This window comes from Talpa occidentalis, unplaced genomic scaffold (assembly GCF_014898055.3).
Source record: "Talpa occidentalis isolate TD23 unplaced genomic scaffold, MPIMG_talOcc4v2.1 talOcc4.12, whole genome shotgun sequence".
In the NCBI taxonomy this organism is placed as follows: domain Eukaryota; kingdom Metazoa; phylum Chordata; class Mammalia; order Eulipotyphla; family Talpidae; genus Talpa; species Talpa occidentalis.
The window spans coordinates 38,107,317-38,133,709 of NW_023601212.1; the positions used below are offsets into that span (position 1 = coordinate 38,107,317).

At 38.6% G+C, this 26,393-nt stretch overlaps 1 protein-coding gene across 1 annotated transcript; it reads right to left on the reverse strand.

The window, feature by feature from the left end:
* Positions 1–21,221: 21,221 nt before the first annotated feature.
* LOC119242146 (olfactory receptor 7A17-like) lies at positions 21,222–22,190 on the reverse strand. Its single transcript, XM_037507917.1, has one exon. The coding sequence runs from the start codon at positions 22,188–22,190 to the stop codon at positions 21,222–21,224; it is 969 nt and encodes a 322-aa protein (XP_037363814.1).
* Positions 22,191–26,393: the final 4,203 nt, after the last annotated feature.

Here is a 26,393-nt window from a genome sequence, read left to right on the forward strand (position 1 = left end):
TGGTGAATTCTCTCACCCTCCCGCGCTTCTGACTGTACCCCAGTGCGTGTATAAACAAAAAACAAACAAATAAATTAAAAAAAAAAAAAAAAACGCCTCTATTTAAAAAAAAAGCTTAAATTTAGGCACTTACACTACACATTCCTAAAAATCAAGTACTTTAACATAATGCATTTATTATAAAATGATGAGTTGTTCTGAGATTTTGGGGGCTTCCAAAGAGTCTGTATTCAGCTACCAGTCTTTATATTGTGTTTCTGAGGCTCATTCATGAGGACATTTCTCCCACCCTAAGTATGAATTGGTTACCTCTCTTCTAGATCCTATCCTCAGCCATGGTATTTAAATAATTACTGAACTATTTAAATAAAGTATTGGAGTATAACTACATTCAATAAAAAATAAAGTATACATAGTTTTTTTTTTATTTTTAAAGACTTATTTATTTATTTATTTACTTATATAAGCACTGGGTACAGTCAGAAGCGCGGGAGGGTGAGAGAATTCACCAGAACCAGAGCGGGGAGCAGAACAGACAGACTGATGAAGTACACTGCTGAGGGAGCATCAGGCGGCAGGAGAGGGCTGCGCGCCATGTGGGACCTTCCTCCGGTGGCCGGGGAGCAGCCGGGGATCGAACCGGCGGCGCAGAGGCTGCAGGCAGCTTCGCAACCCAGCGCTCAACCGCTGCGCCACCGGGGAGGCCCTAAAGTATACATAGTTTATAGTTTAAAAGTAAAATTTGATGAATTAAAGGAGAGTCCATACAGCGTGGTTCTATTTGTATGTAATTCAAGAAAGTATACACCAAACTTAAATGCTATGATATGTGGTTGTTAAAATATATCCCCATGAGACTCAATTTTCTTATTTCTGAAGGTAAGATGGGATGACAAACAAATGGATATTGTGAGGAATCAGTGACATAGGTGGAAATTTATTGTTAGGTCCAAGAAAACATCTAAGAATAAAGGTTTTCTGCGTGTGTGTTTATGTATTATATATTTATACACCTTTTCTTTAAAATGATCACAGTCACACACATATATGTATATACAGGCTCATTTTTTATTCCCTCTCTTATGACACAAGGAAACTTGACAGAAGTTGGAAGGATAGAGATGGAAAGAATGAATGTTTAAAATAGCATGAATTAAATTAATTTAGAAATTTAGACACAAGAATTTAAGTGGGGTCGATGACCTTAATTTTAATATTTTAAAAAGGAATTACTTTTCCTATTTTAATACCTCAAAGACCTCAAAGCCAGAATCATATTTACATTTAACAATGGAGAGTTCACCATATCAGCTAATGGGAAGAACTCCAAATTCACTTAAATTTTCTTCAACTTAATGTAATATTTCAACATAAAATGTCCTCACCCAGGAGAAGCTAAAAGAACAAAGATTTAAAGTTTGAAAGGCTTAAACTCAGTTTTCATGAACAAAATTTTAATATATATGCATGTATATATGTATGTATGTAGTTACTATCACTAACACATTACTACACCTAAGGGGAGAAATTAAATATTATACAAAAATGTAAGAAAAAAAAGTTGGTGTTATAACATCAGCAAAATCTACAAAGTTCTTGGAAGAACATTACTATCCTAGTGGCTTAAAATTAACAAATAAATGCCCTGACACTTCCAGAGGACAGAATCCTGAAATGTGTTTCACTGGGCTAAAGGAAAGATGTATGCAGAATTAGATTCATTTCATTTTGGGAACACCAGGGACACTGCATTTGCTTTTGTGTTACATTTTCTAGAAGTCACTTGCATTCCATAAACCATGCCCTTTTCTTCATCTTCAAAACTCAGTAGCATAACATTATCAAATACCATTCAGAATCCAATTATTCTTCCTCTCTCCCACATTTAGATGATTGTAATTATGTTCATTCTAGATAGTAATGATTAATTCTCTTAACATCAATGATCAACAAATTATTCAATTTGGTACCTTGATCAATTAATATGGTCTCTCATACAAAAAGGAAAAGGTAAAAAAAAAAAAATCAGATGACCATCTCAATAGGTGGAGAAAAAACAGTTAGCAAGATTCAACATTCATTTATTACAAACAGTTCTCAATAAAATAGTTGTGGAAGGAAGGTACAGCAACATAATAAAGATCATAGATGACAAACCCATAGCTATTGTCATATTTAATGTTGGAAAAAACTGGAAGCTTTTCCTCTAACCTGGATGCCCAATCTAGTCACTACTACTCAATACAGTACTGGAAGTTCTAGTTAGATAATTTAGGCAATAAAAATAAATTTAAAGCATCTAAATGGAAAAGAAAGAAACAAAATGGTCACCATTACATAATATTGCCTAAAAAATCTGAAAGATTGTAGTAAAAAACTATTAGAAATAAATTAATTTGGTAAAATTGCAAGTGGCAAAATCAATTTACAAAAGCCTGTTGTGTTTCTCTAGGAAAGTAATAACTTAAAACAAATAAGAAAATAATAATTTAGAATTATTTAATGTGCTTACAGATTGAGGAATTGATATTGTTAAAATGACCTTATTACCTTAAGGAATATATAGATTCAATGTAATTCCTACCAAAATTCCAATGACATTCTTCAATGAAATAAAATTAAAAACCCTAAATTTGTATGGAACCACAAAAAAGTAACCAAAGCATCCTGATTTAAAAAATTTTTAAAATGGAAGTAGTATGGTCCCTGAATTCAAATTATACTATAAAATTATGGTAATCAAAACAGCATGGTATTGATACCAAAACAGACACATCAATCAGTAGAATAGAATTGAGGGTCCAAAAATAAGCTCACATATATATGGGCAATTAATTTATGATAAGAAGTGAAGAGCATGCAATGGAGCAAGGAAAGTCCTTTCAACAAATGGCATTGGAAAACGGGATTGCCACATGCAAAAGAATGACACTAGACCACTATTTCACACCCTATGCAAAAATTAACTCAAAATGGATTAGACTTTGATATAAGACCTGAAATCACAAAATACATAGATGAAAACATAGGCAAAACACTCTACAACATTGGTTTCAGGGAAATCTTTTTGGATTCATCTCCAACAGCAAGCAAACAACAGAGGATGTAAACAAATGGGCCTACATCAAACTAAAAATCTTCTGCACAGCAAAAGAAATGATTATTAATACAAAAATATCATTAAAACAAAAAGATAACCATTATAATGAGAGAGAATATTTGCATATCTTTTATCTAGCCAAGATAGACAACATTTATCAAGAGATGATGCAATTCAACAAAAAGAGAGAAAATAACCCAGTCAAAAAATAATAGTGTGATGGTATTGAAGCTTTGGTGATGGTAAGTAAAGCACATACACTAATGGAGGTGTGAAGCTTACCACCAAGATTTTATAGTTTTCTAAACCAATAGCACATAACTAAAATGTCGTCTAAAAAAAGACTTCAGGGAGAAGATGACTCCTACTCCTACCAGTAGAAAGATGATGAGCACATTGGGGGGCCTCTAGACAGCCCAGCAGCCCTCAGTGGTACCAGGGAGGGGACACTGAAACACATGGTGGGCGAAACTCATCACCATGTTGAGGGAGGCAACTGGTACATAGAAAAATATACATGCTAGGATTTCAGCCAAAAGGGACCCATGGGGAAAATCATGATAGTGATTTCTGCTGGGGAAAGAAAAATATCTGGAAAGGAACAGAGGGAATTTTCTAAGTACACAGAAATATCATATCTTTAAACGGGGTATAAGCTATATTGGTGATTTGTCAGAAATGTACAGTTGAGATTCAGATTTTATTCTTTCCCTTTTTTTTAAGGCACAATATTTTCATTCTGCATGGTTGGTGTACAAAATATATGCCCACGTCCCTCCAGAAGCAGTATCATGACTAAAACACACTTGGATAAATGGTATTAAAATATTATATGACATATATAAATGAACTGAAGCAAACACAAATATATAGTCTTCATCTTTTCAATAGTCTAAGAATATATCAAAGCATTGATAACGTGAAGGAAAATGTTTGAGATTTGTGTCTCAAAAAGTATGCACATCTTACCCTACAGAAAAAGGACAAATCAGTTGAGGTGGGGAATGGACTAAAGTACAGAGGAAAAAAAATTACTCGATTTATAGTTGTTACAGCTGAGTGAAAAGTCTACTAAGCTATTCTCTTTAATTTGTACATGCTTAAATTTCTTCTGTAATAAAACACTTGCATCAAAAGATAAAAATTAATCTCCATGTTATTCTTTCTGGGCTCTCTCTGGCATCCACTTGTGGTCTCTTCTCTCTAGCCATTCTGCTGCCCCTTTCTACTGCACTGTCCTCTGTGATACCACCCTTATGTGCTCGGATTCCAGGCTCAGATATCCACCATCAGGCATATGTACTCCGAGCCCACACTCCCAAGCGCCTTCTGCATTCAAGGCCGCAGGTGATAGCCACAGAGGCCAATGGTACAATAAGCCTGAGCAATCTTCATTTACCCTACAATGGGTGCTATGGTGGTGGGGGAATTATGGGGACTACACCTGTAGGGTAAGGAAAAATGTCAGGCTTTTCTGCCCTCCCACCATCAGGAGAGATGATGGATCCTTGCGGTCCTGAATGCATGCCTGATGGCGGGCACCTGGAGTAGGGTGTGGGCATAGGTAGATGGGATTCACCTGGGCTGAGACTGTGCTTTTAAGGGCGGCGTCACAGGGACGCCAGGAGAAGCCAAAAGAGAAGCCGAGAGAGAAGCAAGAGAAGCAGAAGCTGAGAGAAGGCCGGAAAGCCCAGAGTGAAGATCTGCTGGGGGCTGGGAGGCCTGCCAGCCTCCCGGCCCCCCAGCACCCCTGCGTGCCATATGCCTGGTGAACCCCAATTAAAGACCTGCAAAAACCACTGAGGACTCTGACTCCTCCTTTACTGGGTCTGCTGGATTAGAAAACCTGCACAATGTCCAGTTCTGCCCTCTACAACACCTAAGGAGAGAAATTAAATATTATACAAAAATGTAAGGAAAAAAAGTTGGTGTTATAACATCAGCAAAAACTGCAAAGTTCTTGGAAGAACTTTAGTTTTTTTTATTTAGTTTGATAAACATGACTTCTGTTGGCCTATTCATAGTAGGTACAGTGACATGTAAAAGTGTTTGGTTTCCTAAACTATGATCTTGTTCATGTTATTATTTTAATGGATTTTTCTCATCACTGTGCTATATCTACTTTTGAAACAGGATAATATGTGATTTGATATGGGCCTCTAGAAAATATTCACAATGGTGACAGAAAAAGAATGACAAGTTATGCGTAACTTAGCAGATCATATCCTTGAGGGTTAAAAAAGGTAGTACAAGCTTTCAATGTAGGCACCCTGTAGGGTAAGTAAAAAGCATCAGGCTTTTCCACCCTCCTGCCATTAGATTAAATGCATGCCCGATAGTGGACACCTGGAGTAGGGTGTGGGCATGCATTGGTGGGCACACCTGGGCTGAGACTGGCTTGTAAGAGCTGAAAGGAACGACCCGAAGGAGAACAAGCAATAGAGGGGAACAGAACCAGCAGAGATGCAGAGGTCACAAGAGAATGCCAGAGAGCCCAGAAAGAGTGAAGATTTGCCAGGGGCTAGGAGGCCTGCAGCCTCCTGGCCTCCTGGCACCCCTGCCTGCCATGTACCTGGCTTTTCAGGTACATAAAAAGCCACCGAGGGCTCCAGAACTCTCCTTTACCTATCTGCATAGGATCATAGAGATCTTGCCCTGTGCCCTTCCTGCCCCAACACACCCCTAGCTCTGTGTTGGCTTATGAATATTTGGGAAGACTTCAGGAAAAATTAGTGAGATAGTTGAGTATAGAATGATAGAGAAGAGGCATAGCATTCAAATGAAATGGGTTTTGACTTTTTATGAAGCATTTTTTGCCAACAAACTCCACCCCCACAATGATGCTCATCAGGGTCATAATGTGCACATTTATGCACCTTGTGAAGTATCTTGTACATGGTATACACTCAGTACTTCTGGAACTGAGTTGAATCAGGAACAAAACAGGGAGCAGGGACAGGCTTACACAAAGAATAGTAAGTAGGTAATAAAGGTGGGATTAAAAAAGCTAAGTCAGAGGGAAATGATTTTATATTTGTTGAGAAAACGCCAGCAACTAATTCACCAAAATATAGTAGCTTAAAACAGGTTTTCAGCCTTGGTTGCGCGCACAAATAACTGCAGGGCTTTAAAAAAAAAAAAAAAGTCTCATGTCCAGCTCCCACTCAAGGTATTTTGACTTAATTGTTTTACTGCATCTTGGGTTCTGGGAACTGTAAAATCTCCTCAAGTGATTCTTATATGTAGTCAGAAGTGAGAACCATTGATTCAGTGTTAGGGATGCCTCAATCTAAGTGATTTCCTATCCCACTGTGGAGTCTTGGTTGAGTGGGGAGGGGATAGGTCTTACTTAGAAAGCAGCTTTGTCTTATTAAATATTAAAGGACCACTTCAAGACTTACTTAGCTGTTTGGATAAATGGCTAGAGGAAATGTCTTCCATGCAGATCCATCCTTACATCACTTTCAGAGTCAGAACTAGTTTCAATCACAGTCATTTGATTTATTCTGTGCTGAAAATCATAAACATCCTACAAATACCAAAAAGGTTTCAAAAGGATTTGCAAACATGTGGGCTGTATTAGATGTGCTTTCATATTTATTATACGATTGTAAATTTAAAAAATAATAATATTGGGCTTCACTTCTCTAAACTTAATTCTCAGTCCTTTTCCCTAAACTATTGCAAGTTCTTCTGAAACATTCAGCTTTCTCTTATGGGAATAATTCCCAATCATGAAGTGTTCTAAACTGACACAGATCTCGGAGGAATCCTGCTACTGTTGGTGAAGGGTGCCTCTCCAAAACCTGGGATGACTAGGGAGTTTGCAGGGGTAGTGTGTCTAGTGGGTGGGCTCTGGGATTCTACTATAGTCACTCAGTGACTGTGAGACTGTGCAGAAGTGACTTGACTTGGTACAGTTATGTAAACCTTGTCTGTGAGACAGGTTTAAAATGCAGATTATAAAAGTGGTAGTGATTGTGAGTTTTCACTCTCTCTCTTATCCAAGCCCTTGATATATTGAGGTAGAATCTGTTTCCAAAATCTTACATCTGGGCCATTGTTGTGCAATCATCCCAGGCTGGGCAGGTTCATTGTTTTTGATTCAGGCAGACAAAAGGAGAATTTTGGAATCTTCAGTATATTTGACAGGCCTTTAAAGCTGAATCAAGGGACCAGACTCACAGGCAGGGAAGCAGCAACTGAACCCCTATCCCCCATGAATCTCCCCTTTTATCCCTTGTTTCTCCCCGCAGGTGTCCATGTTTACATATGCACCTGCCCCATGCTCTCTGGCTTCTCTGCCCACATGTCTGCAATGCTCATACTCCTAAGTGTCCTCCACAACAACACATTATCACGTGTGGGCAATGAAACCTGGGAGAAAAACAAAGCCACAGGTTGTATCTGCAAAGGCTGGTGGTGGGAGGCAAAAAAGAGCCTGTACATTATAGCCATTGTCTGCTTTACAGATTCCTTAACAATCACAGGGAGAACAAGCAAGAAGAAAGTGAAGCAGTCGGCCCCTGAGCCCCTGACCAGGAGAAATTCCGGGATCCCAAGTCATCACATGGAGTGGATCATATTTTTCTTCTGGGACATCCACTTTTCCAGTGACTTGCCTGGTAAGTGACGATGCTGGTTTGCCTTTGGAGGGCAGTCTGGGAAATTCTATGCCAAATGCCTGCCTTTTGTGGTGGCAACTTGGAGCCCTGAACTGAAACGAACCTAGAGGTCAAGTGCAGACTCAGCAGGAGGGAAATTTCCAGTTTACTACCGATGTCTATAACAATTACAGATACTAGCACTACCTTCACTGCTACTCCCTCTAGAAATGAGACTCCATGGTGGTGCTAGCATTGCTTGGTTACTCAGAGACTTCTGGGTTAGAGGGCTCTCTCCTTTCGCCACCAGTGCACATTGGATATATACTTGCAAGCAAGTATATGTGTAGGCACTGTGATTGTATTTTGGATCTGCACCCTGGTCCAGGCATTCACTTATTTTTAAAAATATTTTAGCATTTTAAAGCTCTCCTTCCTCTTTGAAGAAAGAATATGGACCTTCCCAGACAAAGAGAAACTCCGGAATTTCATTACGACTAAACCCCCACTCCAAAAAATACTACAAGGAATCCTAAAGCCAGAAACTCAGAGGGATGAATAACAACGAAAGAAGACCAAAAAAAAAAAACAAAAAGTTATTAAAAGAATAAATAAATAAAATCAAAGGAAAGACAAACACAATGGCAAATACAGATGCTAACATATCAATATTAACTCTAAATGTAAATGGACTAAACTCTTCAATAAAAAGACACAGAGTTGCAGCTTGGATTAAGAAACAAAACCCAACCTTTTGCTGTCTCCAGGAAACACATTTAGCTACAAAAGATAAAAATAGACTTAAAGTTAAAGGATGGAAAACAATCCTACAAGCAAATGGACCAAAAAAGAAAGCAGGAACAGCTATACTTATATCAGATAAAACAGACTTCAAACTCAAAAAAATAAAAAGAGACCCCAGTGGTCACTACATTATGATCAAGGGGACAATACTTCAAGAAGAAATAACACTAATTAACATATACTCACCAAACGAAGGAGCACCAAAATATATCAGACAACTGTTGTCCTCTTTGAAAACAGACATCAGAGAAAACACATACGTAGTGGGAGACTTCAACACACCACTATCAACAATGGATAGATCAACAAGTCAAAAAATAAGTAAAGAAACTAAAGCTCTAAATAAGGACCTAGAGCATTTGGGCTTAACAGACATCTATAGAACACTAAACCCAAAAAAAACGGAGTACACATTTTTCTCAAGCGCACATGGATCATTCTCCAGGATCGATCACATACTGGGCCACAAGACAAACATCAACAGATACACCAAGATTGAAATCATACCAACCATTTTTTCTGACCGTGAAGGCATCAAACTAGAAATAAACCATAAAAAGAAGGCAAGGAACTATCCTACCTCATGGAGATTAAAAACCACACTACTGGAAGACCACTGGACTAACGAGGAGATCAAAGAAGAAATTAAAAAATTCTTTGAATTGAATGACAAGGAGGACACTAATATCCTAAATGTATGGGATGCAGCAAAAGCAGTAATAAGAGGAAAATATATAGCAATAGAAGCTCACATCAAAAAACAAGAAAGAACTCAAAGAAACAACCTAATCTCGAAGCTCAGAGATCTAGAAAAAGAACAAAAAAACCCCAAAACCAGTAGAAGAAAAGAAATAATAAAAACCAAAGCAGAAATAAATGAAATTGAAACTAAAAAAACAATCCAAAAGATCAATAAAACCAAGAGCTGGTTCTTTGAAAAAATCAATAAAATAGACAAACCCCTAGCCAGGCTCACAAAGGAAAAAAGGGAGAAAGCACAAATAAACAGGATCATAAATGAAAGAGGAGAAATCACAACGGACACAGCAGAAATCAAAAGAATAATCAGTAACTACTATGAACAGTTATATGGAAACAAGTACAACAATCTAGAGGAGATGGACAAATTCCTGCAACTCTACAATCACCCAAAGCTAGATAAAGAAGAAATAGAACACCTAAACAGACCAATTACAAGCAGCGAAATTGAAATGGTAATCAAAAACCTCCCCCAAAACAAAAGCCCAGGACCTGATGGATTTACAAATGAATTCTACCAAAGATTCAGAGACGAATTAGTGCCTATCCTTCAAAACTCTTCCAAAAATTGAGAAGGAAGGGACAATACCAAACACGTTCTATGAAGCCAACATTACACTAATACCAAAACCGAACAAGGACAACACAAAAAAGGAAAACTACAGGCCAATCTCCCTAATTAACACTGATGAAAAATCCTCAATAAAATTTTAGCTATCAGAATCCAACAATGTATCCATAAGATAATTCACCACGACCAAGTAGGATTCATTCCAGGGACACAAGGATGGTTTAACATCCGAAAATCAATCAACGTTATCCAACACATCAACAAAAAGAAATATAAAAACCATATGATAATATCAATAGATGCTGAGAAAGCTTTCGACAAAGTGCAACACCCATTCATGATAAAAGCCCTTGAAATTCTTGGGATACAAGGAACATACCTCAACATCATAAAGGCCATCTATGACAAGCCAACAGCCAGTATCATCCTCAATGGTGAAAAGTTGAAAGCAATTCCATTAAGATCTGGAACAAGACAAGGATGTCCACTCTCACCACTGCTTTTCAATATAATACTGGAAGTCCTAGCCAGAGCAATAAGACAAGAGAAAGACATCCAAGGAATCCAAATAGGAAAAGAAGAAGTCAAACTATCACTATTTGCAGATGATATGATAATATACATAGAGAACCCCAAAAACTCCACAGAAAAACTAATTCAACTTATCAATCAATTCAGTAAAGTGGCAGGATACAAAATCAACACGCAAAAGTCAGTAGCCTTCCTATACACAAACAATAAATCTGAAGAAGAAGAAATCAAAAAAACCATCCCTTTTATTATCGAAACAAAAAAAATCAAATATTTGGGAATAAATCTAACAAAAGAGGTAAAGGGCCTATACAAAGAAAATTATAAAACACTGTTAAAAGAAATAGAAGAAGACACAAAGAAATGGAAAGACTTCCCCTGCTCATGGATTGGAAGAATAAACATTATTAAAATGGCCATCCTACCAAAAGCAATATACCGATTCAATGCTATTCCAATAAAAATTTCAATGTCATTCTTCAAAGAAATAGAACAATTATTGATGAAATTCATATGGAATCACCAAAAACCCCGAATAGCCAAAGCTCTCCAGAAAAAAAAGAAGGGAATGGAGGCATCACACTCCCAGACTTCAAACTCTACTACAAAGCCATAATCATCAAAACTGCATGGTATTGGAACAAGAACAGACATACAGACCAATGGAATCAAATAGAAAATCCAGAAATTAACCCACAGATTTATGGTCAACTAATCTTTGACAAAGGAGCAAAGAAAATGCATTGGAGCAAAGAAAGTTTGTTCAATAAATGGTGCTGGGAAAACTGGGTTGCTACATGCAAAAGAATGAAGCTTGACCACTACCTCACACCATACACAAAAATCAACTCAAAATGGATTAAAGAACTAGACATAAGACCTGAAACCATAAAATACATAGAAGGAAATATAGGTGAAACACTATGTGATTTGCATATCAAAGACATCTTTACAGAAACATCACCCAAAGCAGTGATAGTGAAGGCAAAGATAAACAGCTGGGACTACATCAAATTAAAGAGCTTCTGCACAGCAAAAGAGACAATAACAAAAACTAAGAGAAACCCCACCAACTGGGAGAACATTTTTGCACCCAACACTAATGATAAAGGACTGATCACAAAAATCTGCAAAGAGCTGATGAAATTCAACAACAACAAAGAAAATACTCCAGTCAAAAAATGGGCAGAAGAGCTAAAAGGAAACTTCTCTGAAGAGGAAATGCAAATGGCCAACAGACATATGAAAAAATGTTCAACATCACTTGCCATCAGGGAAATGCAAATCAAAACTACCATGAGATACCATCTTACACCAGTGAGAATGGCACATATTAAAAAAACTAGCAACAACAAATGTTGGCGAGGTTGTGGAGAAAAAGGAACTCTCCTGCACTGTTGGTGGGAATGCAAACTGGTCCAACCACTATGGAGAGCTGTGTGGAGATTTCTTGACCTACTAAACATAGAGCTTCCATATGATCCAGCAATTCCACTCCTAGGTATTTACCCAAAGGACACAGAAACATCCATTCCAAAGAACACCTGCACCCCTATGTTTATAGCAGCACTATTTACAATAGCTAAGCTTTGGAAACAGCCCAAATGCCCAAAAATAGATGACTGGATCAAGAAGATGTGGTACATATATACCATGGAATATTACTCAGCATTCAAAAAAGATAAACACATGCAATTTGCAGCAACATGGATGGCGCTGGAAGGGATCATGCTCAGCGAAATAAGCCAAAAAGAAAAAGAAAAATACCGGATGGTCTCACTCATAGCAGGAATCTAGAAAACTTAAATAAGGGATCAGGAAAAAGAATAACTATAAGAAAGTGAAAATCAAAAATCAACAAAAAACTATGAACCAGAGACACTTTTTGGGTGGTGGGGGCCGGGAGGGGAGGGATTGGCGTCAGAATGGGGCATGTGCAGTTGTATGGGGGAATATAAAAATAAAATTTATTATTTAAAAAAAAAATATTGTAGCATTTTCATGGAGTTGAGCATCTTTAAATTCTCTATTTCTGTTATTCTTCTTTCTTGCATTATGGCCCATAAATGTAATATGTGAAATTTCTGTCCTTTTATACTTACTAGGAATATTTTCTTGTCATAATATGATGAGGAATATTTCTATCTCAGCAGATCTGTTGACTCAGCTTTAAAAAAAAAAACATTTTGTTACTCATTTTTGGGATTGTATTTACATTTTTTCTATGATTTTTAATTTTTAAACCATTTCTGAACCTTCATATCTCTTAGACTTTTCTTTCCATACCCTATGCTGTAGTTTCTATGATATAACATCTGTTAATCAGTTACGGTTGCTTTCTTCTATGAATAGCAGGAAATCTGACACACAACAGTATGAACAAGCAAAGATAAGGGGATGAGATTGAAGAGCCAGGCAGAGGCAAGTTTATCTGGTTACCTATCAAAGCTTTTATTCCATTGCAGTGAGGACCCAGTGGTAGATTTTAAGAGGAGGAGAGATTTATGGTGGGTTAGGGAAGTGACATAGATCATGCTTTTGGGGCTTTTAATAACTAACTCTGGTTTTGAGGTGGAGAATGGACTGGAGGAAGATGAGAAGAAGAAATGGGAACCAGGCTGGGAAACTACCTTTGACAGTAGACCAGTAAGGGAGGGAGGTCGCAGAACCTCATTGTAATGCCATTAGGATGCATGTTGTGGTACTGCTGTGGGAGTGTATTGGGGTTAGAATGGAAGAAGAACAAGTATGGCTCCTGGGCACTCTTCCCAGGTAAAGGGACCCAGGTATTGGGGTGATCATCATATAGACAATATTCAAAGCTGAGACTGTGGGATCACTCTGAGAGATGAAGATGCACAGGAAAGAAGGGGCTGGGGATTATTTGAGGTTCAGTGGAGAAAGCAGAGCGACAGGAGGTAGTAGGTGGAGACAAATACAGTTGAGAGACAGGACTAAAAAATCCAGAGGAAAGTGTTTTAAGAAAGAGGTGTGGAATTGTATCATATGTATAAAATATAGCTAAAAGATTTAGAGAACAAAAACTAACTTTGAATTTAGCAAAATGGAAATTTCTGATGAACTGGATAAAAGCCTTTGCAGTGAAGAGGTGTAGAGAAAAGCTGAAATTGATCAGATTCAATAGAAATAGCATCAATGGAACAGAGAAGCGGAATGGTAAACTGAGAGTAATCTAGGGTTAAAGGGGTCTGTTTAATGCAACATTAGGACATGTTTGTATGCTGATGCTAGCAAAGGACCACTACAGGTACAAGAGTCTAGAATTCTGGGTCATAACCTAAAAGGATTTCTCAGTCCAATGTTTACTTGAGTGATGGCTATACTTTCTTAAAACTAGGATATTTGTCATTTATTTCATAATACAGGTATACTCCACCAAACTACCCCCAATGAATGTTTTCCTGGAAGAATATTTTATTTTTTTAACACCCAAACTGCACAGCAGCTATTTAACTTTCAGCACAATTTTCAGCTGGTATTTATATAAAGCTTAAATTGTATTTTTAAATGACAATGTTGGGCCTCCCTGGTGGTGCAGGGGCTAAAGTCTCAGTGCTATCAAGCTATCTCCAGCCACTGCAGCACGAGTTCAATCCCTCTGGCCAGGGAGCTGACCCATATATGAAACAACAGACCTCTCCTGTCTCACCCGCTGCTCCCCTCAGCAGTATATTTCAGTAGATCTGCCTGTTCTGCTCCCCACTCTATCTCTGATGAATCCTCTCAACACCCGCACCTCTGGCCTACACCCCAGTTCTTGTATGCATAAATAACTAAAAATATATATTTTTAAAAAATGACAATGTTTCCAATAAATCTTCATGGTACCTAATACCACCAGCTTACCATCAGTCATGCTAGTCACTTTGCAAAGCTTTGGAATGAAGACAAGCTGTATGACATCTCATGGTCACAGAGGCCACTGCTACTGTTAACAGAATTACCTCCAAAAAGGGAGGCACCGTTTTCCTTGCCCCCACTAACATGTAGCCATCTTGGATTGTAAGTCCCAGTGTGCCATGAACTGGACTTCCTGAGTGTGGGAACTTCTGGGAACTAGGGGCAGAGCTGCGTGGCCAGGTGAGCCTCGCTCTCACTTTTCCAGTTTTGACTTGCACCTGGGGACTTGGAGGAGACACCAGGAAGAGAGACATGTAGAGATACTTGGAAGGAGAGGCTTGGAAGAGAACATGGGTGAAAGTCACATGGGGAGGCTGCTCTTGGTCCTTGGCAGAAATAACGGCAGTCATTATCTTGACCTCATTGAGGATTATGTGGTATATTTTGCATTTTCTGTCTCTCCTTCTCTGGGACCTGCCTAACCCATATATTTTCATTCTCTGCCTACAATCACCTTAGATTTGTGGCAACCTTTTGGCTCTCAGTGCCCCTCTGTGGGCCATGACTATTCAGTTGAGCATTTGTCTATGAGGGGATGGGTAACTTTGGGTATTTTATTGGAAAACTATTATTCTCTCTACTCTTCTCTCACTATGCATACTATCCAATTAAACTTCTTTCAAACTAAGAATAGGTTTATTCTTTATGTGGTAGATGGCAGAACCCATTTAGCTTGTGCAAGTTTGGGGATCCCAAGGTACCCTTCAGTCTGCACACTAACAATGGTATTTCATTCATAAATAAATACACGCACACACACACCCCTCTATATATATATTTTCTGGGTATGTATGCATACATACATATAAAGGGAGTATAAACAGAACAAATTTTTAATTATTCATAAAATTTCCAAAAATCATTATTTATTTTTTAAGGTTTATTTATGCATACAAGAATTGGGGTACAGGCCAGCAGTGTGGGAGGGTGAAAGGAGTCACCAGAGATAGAGCAGGGAACAGAACAGGCAGACAGACTGCAAACACTGCTGAAAGGAGCAGCAGGCGAGACAGGAGAGGTCTTCCGTGCCATGTGGGTATCTCCCTGGCTGGCCAGGGATCGAACCTGCACTACAGAGGCTGTGGACAGCTTCACAGTGCTGCACTCAACCTCCTGTGCCACCAGGGAGGCCCTCATTATTTATTCTTTTCTTTTTTAAGATTTATTTATTTATGCATACAAGAACTGGGGTATAGGCCAGAGGTGTGGGGGGTGAGAGGACTCACCAGAGACAGAGTGGGAAACAGAACAGGCAGATTGACTGAAGTACACTGCTGAGGGGAGCAGCGGACAAGTCAGGAGAGATCTGCTGCACCATATGGGCTGCTCCCTGGCCTGCCGGGGATCGAACTCATGCTGCAGAGGCTGCAGACTACTTCATAGGTTGTGTCTTAACCCCTTGTGCCACCAGGGAGGCCCCCCTCATTATTTATTCTTAATAAGAACTTTTCTCCCCAATACAGTTAGATATGCATATGTGAATGGTTTTTCTTTTTCTCCATTTCTAAAGTTTTCCTATTGATTAGATGGTTCCAAGAGGATGAAAAAACATCTCGACCCTTCAAAGAAAAGAAGCCATTGAAATTTTATTTTATGTCTTGGCATGCGGTTTCCTATGGAATGGTCAACAGTCAAAATGGAATCAATGGACTAGCTAAGGAAAGATTATTTTAATAACCAAAGTCATTTTAGTCAATGGGTTAGCTAAGGTGGTGAAGTTTACATACCCAGTCATTGTTTGAAAAGAAAGGAACTAAAATATGGGGTAATGAACCCAGGAAGCCTAGTTGAGGAGAGGGAGCTCATCCTAGCTAGGAGAGGGATCCTAGCTAACTGGAGGTGGGGGCAGCACTTACCAAGTGTTATGTGTCAGATGCCCACCATCCTATCAGTGGTTTGAGAGGGCTGGGGTGAGGGGAGTATGTCCTCCCAGACTTGTCCCTCACCCTGTGTAGCAGCAGAAAGACACAGGTCAGGTTTTCTATGATCCAAGCAGATGGGTAAGGGAGAAGCCTGGAGCCCTCAGTGGCTTTTTCAGGCTTTTATTGAGTTTACCAGATACATGGTAGGCAGGCCTCCCAGCCCCCAGTAAATCTTCACTCTTCCTGAGCTCTCCAGCATTCTCTCGTGGTCTCGTTCTTGCTCTTCTGCTGGTTCTTCTCCTGATCCTTCCGATGTCCCATGATGCCGCCCTTATGAGGCCAGTCTCTCAGCGTATATATGCCCACACCCCACTCCAGGTGCCCGCCACCAGGCATGCATTCAGGACCGCAGGAATCCATCATCAATCCTGATGGCAGGAGGGAAGAAAAGCCTGATCACTTACCCTACACCCTGTCAGAAAGCGACCTCCCCATTAGCCACCCAGATATTCCAGAAGAAAGTGAGTGTATCTGTGAAGGAGGGGCCCAGGGGTCAAAGGATGGGGGCAATTCCCTCCCAGCTAGAGGCCTCCACCAGGAGGAGGGACTTTCCTCCACTAGCACTACTCCTGGGGCCACAGAATCTGAAATCTCAGAATTTTGGCTTCATTTCCTACTGGGGAATTACTGGGAGGAAAGGAGAAGTTTAAGTCATGCAATTTGATGACTTTTGTAATATAAAAATCTCTCTCAGCAATGTGAATATTGGACTAGAAAATTACTAATCGTAATAGCTAGGAAAAGTGAGAAAGAACTAAATAAAACTGTGGAACAGGGAGCTAAGAGGCAGGGAGCAATGGAGACCTTTGAGAGGAAGAAGAAAACGTTAACTTCAAGTCAGGGCCAGTGATAACTGCTCATTTACTAACAGGGAGGATCCATGCTGCACTTTCAACATAGACTATCCTTTCAATGTGATTAGATTTTCTATGTGTTGTCTGATTACATTTTTATACAAGTCCATTCCATGAGTTACACTCTTATGAACGCCCTCATTGCAGAAATTGGACTTCTTTTTTTCTTTTTCTTTTTTTATTGAGATAACTTTGGTTTACAAAGTTGCATATGATTTAGAGGTATAGAATCTCCCTCTTCAGGTGTTCTACCACATCACACCCACTCCCAAGGTGCCCGAAGTCCTCCACTGTAGCCCGTTGTGCTCCCTCTCCGCTTTGTTCTCTCCCCACCCTGCTCTTTGGCAGCCTCAGCTGTACAGTCAGATTTCTAGGGTTTGCTCACTCTTTTTCCATATGTGCAGTTTATTTCATAATATTACACACCAGTAATTTATCAAAAAGGAGAAAGTCTAATGATTTATGATGCAAGACAGGATCTGGAGCACAGGTGGTTGAGTCAAACTTTAATGGGAAAGGAGAAAAATCTTCTAATTCAGTAGAAAGCAAAGTGTCGTATATGCAATAAAAGAGGTAGAATTAAGCTAAGGCAATTCACATTTGATAAATTCATTTATTTCTAACCTAGAAGATTTACCAACACATATAAACATACAAACAAACATACCTCACAGAAAAACACAATATAGTGACTCTAGGTGACCAAGGTCTCAGGAGTATCTGAGTATAGAGCAAAACAGCTTCCCATATATATAACCCTATTGAGAAATAAACCGTTTGCTTTAGGACATCTTGTTATGCAGCAATAAGTAACTGATAAAATAATCAATGCAAAAAAAATTGAGGGCAATTACAATAATTTGTTGTGAGATTTGCAGAGATATATTCTGATATTTGCGACAGCATTCATGATCATTCCGATATTCAAGCTTATTTCTAAAAGCTGTATTAGCCAGTGACCCTTCCACAGTTCTGTTCCAGGAAATGAGGAGAGATTGGTGGCACTTTCATGATTGTACAGAAACAATTTGTTAATGTAAATTGCATGAAAGCCCCCTGTGATTCACCCTTTCATCATGAAATATTGAAGAGCCCCATGAACAGGCAACATATTACAGATAATATTGATATTGATCACTCAACATCCTATTTGTTCTTAGAACAAAGGGGAGATAATATGTCAAAACCAACATAAGTAAATGTTAACTTCATATTTGAAATTAACACCAGAAATCTTCAAGGAGATGCAGGAAGTAATTCAGTCATAAAATATATTATACCAACCAATACTTCACCTCAATGAATGAAGACACTAATCTATGAAAACCAATCTGCTATACTTTAAGAAAGAGAAATATTTTGCATAGTAATAAAATTTAAAGTCATTTACAAGCCAACAGCCAGTATCATTCTCAATGGTGAAAAGCTGAAAGCAATTCCATTAAGATCTGGAACAAGACAAGGATGTCCACTCTCACCACTGCTTTTCAATATAATACTGGAAGTCCTAGCCAGAGCAATAAGACAAGAGAAAGACATCCAAGGAATCCAAATAGGAAAAGAAGAAGTCAAACTATCACTATTTGCAGATGATATGATAATATACATAGAGAACCCCAAAATCTCCACAGAAAAACTAATTCAACTCATCAATCAATTCAGTAAAGTGGCAGGATACAAAATCAACACGCAAAAGTCAGTAGCCTTCCTATACACAAACAATAAATCTGAAGAAGAAGAAATCAAAAAAACCACCCCTTTTATTATCGAAACAAAAAAAATCAAATATTTGGGAATAAATCTAACAAAAGAGGTAAAGGACCTATACAAAGAAAACTATAAAACACTGTTAAAAGAAATAGAAGAAGACACAAAGAAATGGAAAGACATCCCCTGCTCATGGATTGGAAGAATAAACATTATTAAAATGGCCATCCTACCAAAAGCAATATACAGATTCAATGCTATTCCAATCAAAATCTCTATGGCATTCTTCAAAGAAATAGAACAATTATTGATGAAATTCATATGGAATCACCAAAAACCCCGAATAGCCAAAGCTCTACTGAAAAAAAGAGAAGGGAATGGAGGCATCACACTCCCAGACTTCAAACTCTACTACAAAGCCATAATCATCAAAACTGCATGGTATTGGAACAAGAACAGACATACAGACCAATGGAATCGAATAGAAAATCCAGAAATAAACCCACAGATTTATGGTCAACTAATCTTTGACAAAGGAGCAAAGACTATGCATTGGAGCAAAGAAAGTTTGTTCAATAAATGGTGCTGGGAAAACTGGGTCGCTACATGCAAAAGAATGAAGCTTGACCACTACCTCACACCATACACAAAAATCAACTCAAAATGGATTAAAGAACTAGACATAAGACCTGAAACCATAAAATACATAGAAGGAAATATAGGCGAAACACTACGGGATTTGCACATCAAAGACATCTTTACAGACACATCACCCAAAGCAGTGATAGTGAAGAGAAAGATAAACAGCTGGGACTACATCAAATTAAAGAGCTTCTGCACAGCAAAAGAGACAATAACAAAAACAAAGAGAAAACCCACCAACTGGGAGAACATTTTTGCACCCAACACTAATGATAAAGGACTGATCACAAAAATCTGCAAAGAGCTGATGAGACTCAGCAACAACAAAGAAAATAATCCAGTCAAAAAATGGGCAGAAGAGCTAAAAAGAAACTTCTCTGAAGAGGAAATGCAAATGGCCAACAGACATATGAAAAAATGTTCAACATCACTTGCAATCAGGGAAATGCAAATCAAAACTACCATGAGATACCATCTCACACCAGTGAGAATGGCACATATTAAAAAAACTAGCAACAACAAATGTTGGCGAGGATGTGGAGAAAAAGGAACTCTTCTGCACTGTTGGTGGGAGTGCAAACTGGTCCAACCACTATGGAGAGCTGTGTGGAGATTTCTGGACCTACTAAACATAGAGCTTCCATATGATCCAGCAATTCCACTCCTAGGTATTTACCCAAAGGACACAGAAACATCAATTCCAAAGAGCACCTGCACTCCTATGTTTATAGCAGCACTGTTTACAATAGCTAAGCTTTGGAAACAACCCAAATGCCCAAAAGTAGATGACTGGATCAAGAAGATGTGGTACATATATACCATGGAATATTACTCAGCATTCAAAAAAGATAAACACATGCAATTTGCAGCAACATGGATGGCGCTGGAAGGGATCATGCTCAGCGAAATAAGCCAAAAAGAAAAAGAAAAATACCGGATGGTCTCACTCATAGCAGGAATCTAGAAAACTTAAATAAGGGACCAGGAAAATGAATATAAGAAAGTGAAAATCAAAATCAACAAAAAACTATGAACCAGAGACACTTTTTGGGGGTTGGGGGGCGGGAGGGGAGGGATTGGGGTCAGAATGGGGCGTTTGCAATTGTATGGGGGAATATAAAAATAAAATTTAATATTTAAAAAAAAAAAAAAAAAAAAAAAAAAAAAAAAAAATTTAAAGTCATTTAAAGTCAATTCTGACTTAGAATATATTAGATCAATCTATCAAATTAGCTTTGCCATGTAGATTCCATTGATAGAAAATTTTGATAAACAATTTTATCAGAGATATGACAGGCATTGTGGATACAGAGTTGAATAGGAAATAAAAGCAAGAGACCAATAAACTCAGTAACATGCGAAAGTGTGCATTCTCTAGAAGAGCAGTTAAAGTAGAAATGTAAATAAAAATAATGAAATCTGTGGCTTCAGGTGTTGCTGAGCCAGGAATGATATAATGGCCTTACCTGGCCAGGGTAGTTTATTCTGTGTGTGTGATATAGCTTATGACTATACTTTTAGTAACACAAAGGAAAATTTTGAGATGATATATTTCGTGAGAGTAGAAAGTGTTCTCAAGAAATCCACATTGCCCTGTAAAGAAATGGAAATTTCAAATATTCTGACCAAAGGAGGGGAAAAAAAATAGGAAAGGGCAAAAGGAAAATCATCTGCTTATCAGAGCAGAAAGCATGATAAAGTGAATAACTTAAAAAATTGTAATTCAAAAGAATGGAAATACCAGTAGATAAATAGAAGCAGCATATTCTACTTCCAAATTCTGGTTCTAAGACATTAACACTCCAATCAAGGACCCTTCCTCAACCCCAAGACAAATGGCCCTTTCATAACTTCCACCCAAATGAATCTTTTCAGGGCCTTCTTTATATCTTTGTTCCTCAGACTATAGATGAAGGGGTTCAGCATGGGTGTGACCACAGTGTACATCACTGAGGCTGTTGCACTAGAATATGAGTTGTGTGTAGTAGCTGAACTAAGGTACACTCCTAGGATTGTAAAATAAAATAAAGAGACAACTGTTAGGTGAGACACACAGGTCGAAAAAGCTTTATACTTCCCCTGAGCTGATGAGATTCTGCATATGGAGGAAACAATCTTCGAGTAGGAGTAAAGGATTCCCGCAAGGGGACAACCAGCCAGTATCCCAGTTGCAAAATACAACACTACGTCATTAAGAAAGTTGTCCGAACAGGCAAGATGGACCATCTGATTGAGTTCACAGAAAAAGTGAGGGATTTCCAAGTTTCTACAGAAGGATAGTCTCAATACCATTAAACTTTGGAGCAAGGAATACAGAGCACTCAGGATCCAGGAAACCAGAATCACCAACCCACAGAGCCGGGGGTTCATGATGACTGTGTAGTGCAGGGGGTGACAGATGGCCACAAAGCGGTCATAGGCCATTGCACTCAAAATAAAGTCGTCCAACACTCCAAAGAGTAGGAAAAAATACATCTGGGTAATGCAGCCTTCATAGGTGATGGCTTTGCTATGTGTCTGGATGTTCAGCAGCATCTTGGGGATGGTGGTGGAGGTGAAGCAGATGTCTACAAAGGACAGGTTGGCGAGGAAGAAGTACATGGGTGTGTGGAGGTGGGAGTCTGAGATGGTGGCCAGGATGATGAGCAGGTTTCCACATACAGTGATCAGGTACATGGAGAGGAAAAGTCTAAATATGAGAGGCTGCAGTGCTTGTTCCTTTGATAGCCCCAGAAGAAGAAATTCTGTAACCTGTGTATAATTGTCTGGTGTCATGCGGTAGTGGTTATGACTAGGAATAAAAAAAGAAACGTGAATAATGGTAACACTATGCACATCATTACTAACATACTGAAATGTTAGTTTATATTGGATGGTCAAGTAAAATACATGTATGGATCTGATTCTCTTTAAGCATCTCCTGTGGCCTCTTTGCTTTGGAATTCCTGTCCCACCCTCAGCCTTTCCCCAAGAGGTCAATGCATTAGACAGTTTTAATGAGAAATTGTTTTCATACATTTGACCATTTTCAAATCAGAGAGAAACAAGAGTCTTTATGATTCAAAGATAGAGAGGAAGTCTAAGCAAATAAATATTCATATAACTGTGTCAGAGGGTGTCAAGTGCTCTGGAAAAAAAATAGGTCTAAAAGGCAGTGGATTAGGGTCTTGTTTTTTGACTGGAGTTTCAGAAGACCAAGCAAGGGGTCAGTTGAACAAGCCCTCAAGGAGATGGAACAGAAGACTGGAGGATATCTGAGGAACGTGTGCCCTGTGGGGGAATGTGGCCCCAGGACCTGGCTTGTTTCACGTTATCAAAGTTAAAAGGGAATGAAGGCTGAGAGGGGGATGAGCAAGAAGGCAAATGATGAGAGAGCCAATATCAGAGAATGTTGAGGAAAGAGATGAACTCCCTGTTGCTGCTGAAACTTCTAGATACAGGGAGTCCTTTGTTCTCATGCTGTTCCTTGCACTTTATTAACTTTTGTAGGATTCTGTGAGTAGCAATGATTGCCATCTCATTCCCATCTGTTCATTAACATTCTGGCAACTGTATTTGAAGGGTCACAATTTGGGGAATATGGGCTGGGAACCTGTGCCCCTTGATCTGTGCATGCCTCTCAAAGCACACAGTGTGTGAGAGAGATAGAGAGAGAGATGTCAACTTCAGTTTACCCTAAAGGATTTGGAAATTGTCTCCAAATTCAAGTTGGCAAACCTCCTATAATCATGTAAATTATTTTGTGTTCTGTAATTAAAGAATCATAAGCAGCATTTCAAAAATAGGAAATAAATGGACACTGGGGAAAGATGATATAATAAGCTCAGGTGATTCCTGAGAGACTGTGATGAGGAGAAAGTTCTGGCCTGGCAGCCTTCCAAACCCAGTAATATCCCCTTGATGACCAGAATGACTAATAAACCAGCAGAAAACAATTTATCCTCAAGAGAAAGGAGTGGATGTGTTTATGTGTCAAAACATCTGGCTAGTTGAATATCCTATGCAAAGTTATTAAACCCACAATTTACAATAGAAAAAATACAACATCCAAAAATAGAAGGGATTTTTGAAAGATGAAATAGTAAAAGATGATATAAAATGCAAACATTTTGGAATCAAAAAAAGGAGTTTTGAATCTGACTCTACCACATATTTTAACACAGACAACCAACCAATTCATTGCAAATGTTAATATCCTCATGCAAATAGTGGGAATAGTGCTATCTACTCTTCTAAAGTCATTGACATATTTAGACAAGGTCTGTATGAAGCTTAGGTTATCTCCTCCCTGTTAGTAAATGAATGGTTATCATTGGTGATGAGGTGAGGTGATTTTTTTCCTTCTACCTCTCAAAAGTCTGCATTCCTTCCCCACTTCTCGATAATGAAAAAATTGAGGTAGCACTCTCTAGCACACCTAATTTTGTATTCATTACACCTTTCTCATCTAAATGCCATTGTCAGAAATGATATTGTGAAACGTATGTCTCAAGAATTGCTGATACAGGGCCTCCATGGTGGTGCAAGAGGTTAAGCACAGCACTGTGAAACTCTCCACAGCCTGTGCAGCACAAGTTCGATCTCTGGCCAGGGAGCTACTCACATGATGCAGCAAACTTCTATCTCACACACTGCTCCCCTCCGCAGTGTATTTCAATCAGTCTGCCTGTTCTGCTCCCCATTCTGTCTCTGATGAATCTTCTCACCCCCCACCCCCACCTCCGGCCTGTACCCCAGTTCTTGCATGCATAAATAAATAAATCTTTCAAAAAACAAAAAAGCATTGCTGATACAAAGTAATACGCACCTCCGTTGTTGGGCTCTTTCTAATAAATATAGAACACGCTAAAAGACACCTCATCTTAATTTTTTTTAATGTGCCTTCAGTTCTGTGCATACACCTCCATGTCTAATGCTCTTTTCCCTTCCTTAACTGCAAAAATTCTTGGCTATGCTCTACTTTTACTAGGAACACTGTATGTCTATCACTCGTTCCTCAGTCTCATTCAACTGGACTTCCATTCCCATCACTTAATTGGAGCAATGCTTCTTTTATTGCAGGGTCCATCAGACAACTAATTTTTTAATATATTACATACATAAATTATAAATTACATGCACAAGCTGGTAAACAGACACAGCAAATTCTCAGTATGGATTTTGGATGCTTAGGCTTGGATAACCTCAGAGAAAGTTCTCCACACTCATAACCTCAACATTTCCTCAAGTACCTACTGGTTTCTCAGACTTGACTGGATGGAGGTCTGAGAATAATCACCAGGTAGAGTCCAAAATTCTCTGGATGGTTTATAATGGAAATTGAAGGTCTGTTCTCATAAAGGACAGCAGGAAAGAGTGAAGCATTGGTCCCAGGAAAGACTTAGGAATTCAAAGTCAGCAACCTGCCCTCTCCAGCTCAAGGTTTCATGTGTATGAAATTACAGCATATTTACACCTTCCTTTGCCTGCTCATTAGGTGCTGTTTCCATTGTGACTCTCACCTGTGTACCTTGTTTCCTTGTGGGACAGTTGTCTGGACGAAAGAAAAATTTTCCCGATGAATCTCTGTTCTCCAGAGACCAAATTAGAAATCAAGTGAATTACATTTTTACTGCTACTTCTCTGTGTACTTGCTCACCTTTTAGAGTCTAACTTCCCTGTACCTTATTCCAGTCTTTAGCACTTTTCCAAATCTAAGAATGAATGACCTGCGTGACTAGGTCTTGTGGAACTCCTGAGTATTGACTTACGGCAGAGAACAACTTTGGCACTTTTGTAATCGAATTTTATTGATTTACCATTCAAAAACTGTGATTTTAGTAGTACACCTTTACACCTGGACATGTGCAAATTCTGCACTCCCTCACCAAAGCTCCAGCTCCCCTGTTGAAGGGATTCACATATCCACACCTTGCTCTTCACCTTCTGCCCCTGCACCTCCAGTAACTACCTTGTTTTCACCTACTCTAAAAGTCTTCTTGTTGCATTTGCCAATTTGTTTTCTTTCATTATTTATGTTGAGAGAGACCATCCAGTAATTGTCTTCCTTGTTTTAACTTATTTAATCTAGCATAATTACTTCGAGTTCCATCCATATTGTTGCAAAGATCATAATTTCATCATTTTAATGCTCAGTAGTATTCCATTGAGTTATGTCACAATTTCTTTATCCAGCCGTCCATGATTGGACATTTATTCCATGTCTTGAGTGTTATGAGTGACTCTACTATGAACACAGGAGTGAATAAATATTTTTATTAGTGTTTTAGTATAGTATTAGTATTAGTTATCAATATTCTTCAGATAAATACCTACAGGTGCCATTGCCAGACTGTAAGCTATTTCCATTTTTAGTTTTTGAAGGAATCTCCATACTGTTTCCCACAAAGTCTGCACAAAATTATGTCATCACCAAAAGTAAGCAAGTGTTCCTTCTCCACATCTTTGTCATATCTTTTTCTAACCCTTTGTTGGTTCTCTGTTTTTGATACAGGCTATTCTCATAGGGGTGAGGTGATATATTGTTGTGGTTTTAATTCATCTTTCCTTTATAATAACTGATGCTGAGCATTTTTTCATGTATCTGTTGGTCATGTGTATATATATTCTTTGGAGAAAAATCTATTTAAGTCCTTTCCCCATTTTTTATTGGGGTGCCTGGTTTTTTGTATTTGAGTCATATGAGTTCTTTGTATATTTTTGAAATTAATCCCTTGTCAGAACAGAGACATACAAATGTCTGTTTTCCAATGTTCTTTTTTTGAGTTGAGAGTAGTTGCCTAATGTATTTTGGTACTCCTTCATTTGATGAGTATCTGTTGATGATTGTTATGTCGTCCTGATATATTGTTCTTTTAATCATTATGTAATGTTCATCCCTGTCTCTTGTTACCTTTTTTAACTTGAAATGTATTTTGTCTGACATAAATATGACTGTCCCTGACTTCCTTTTGGTCACAGTTGCTTGTAGGATTGTTT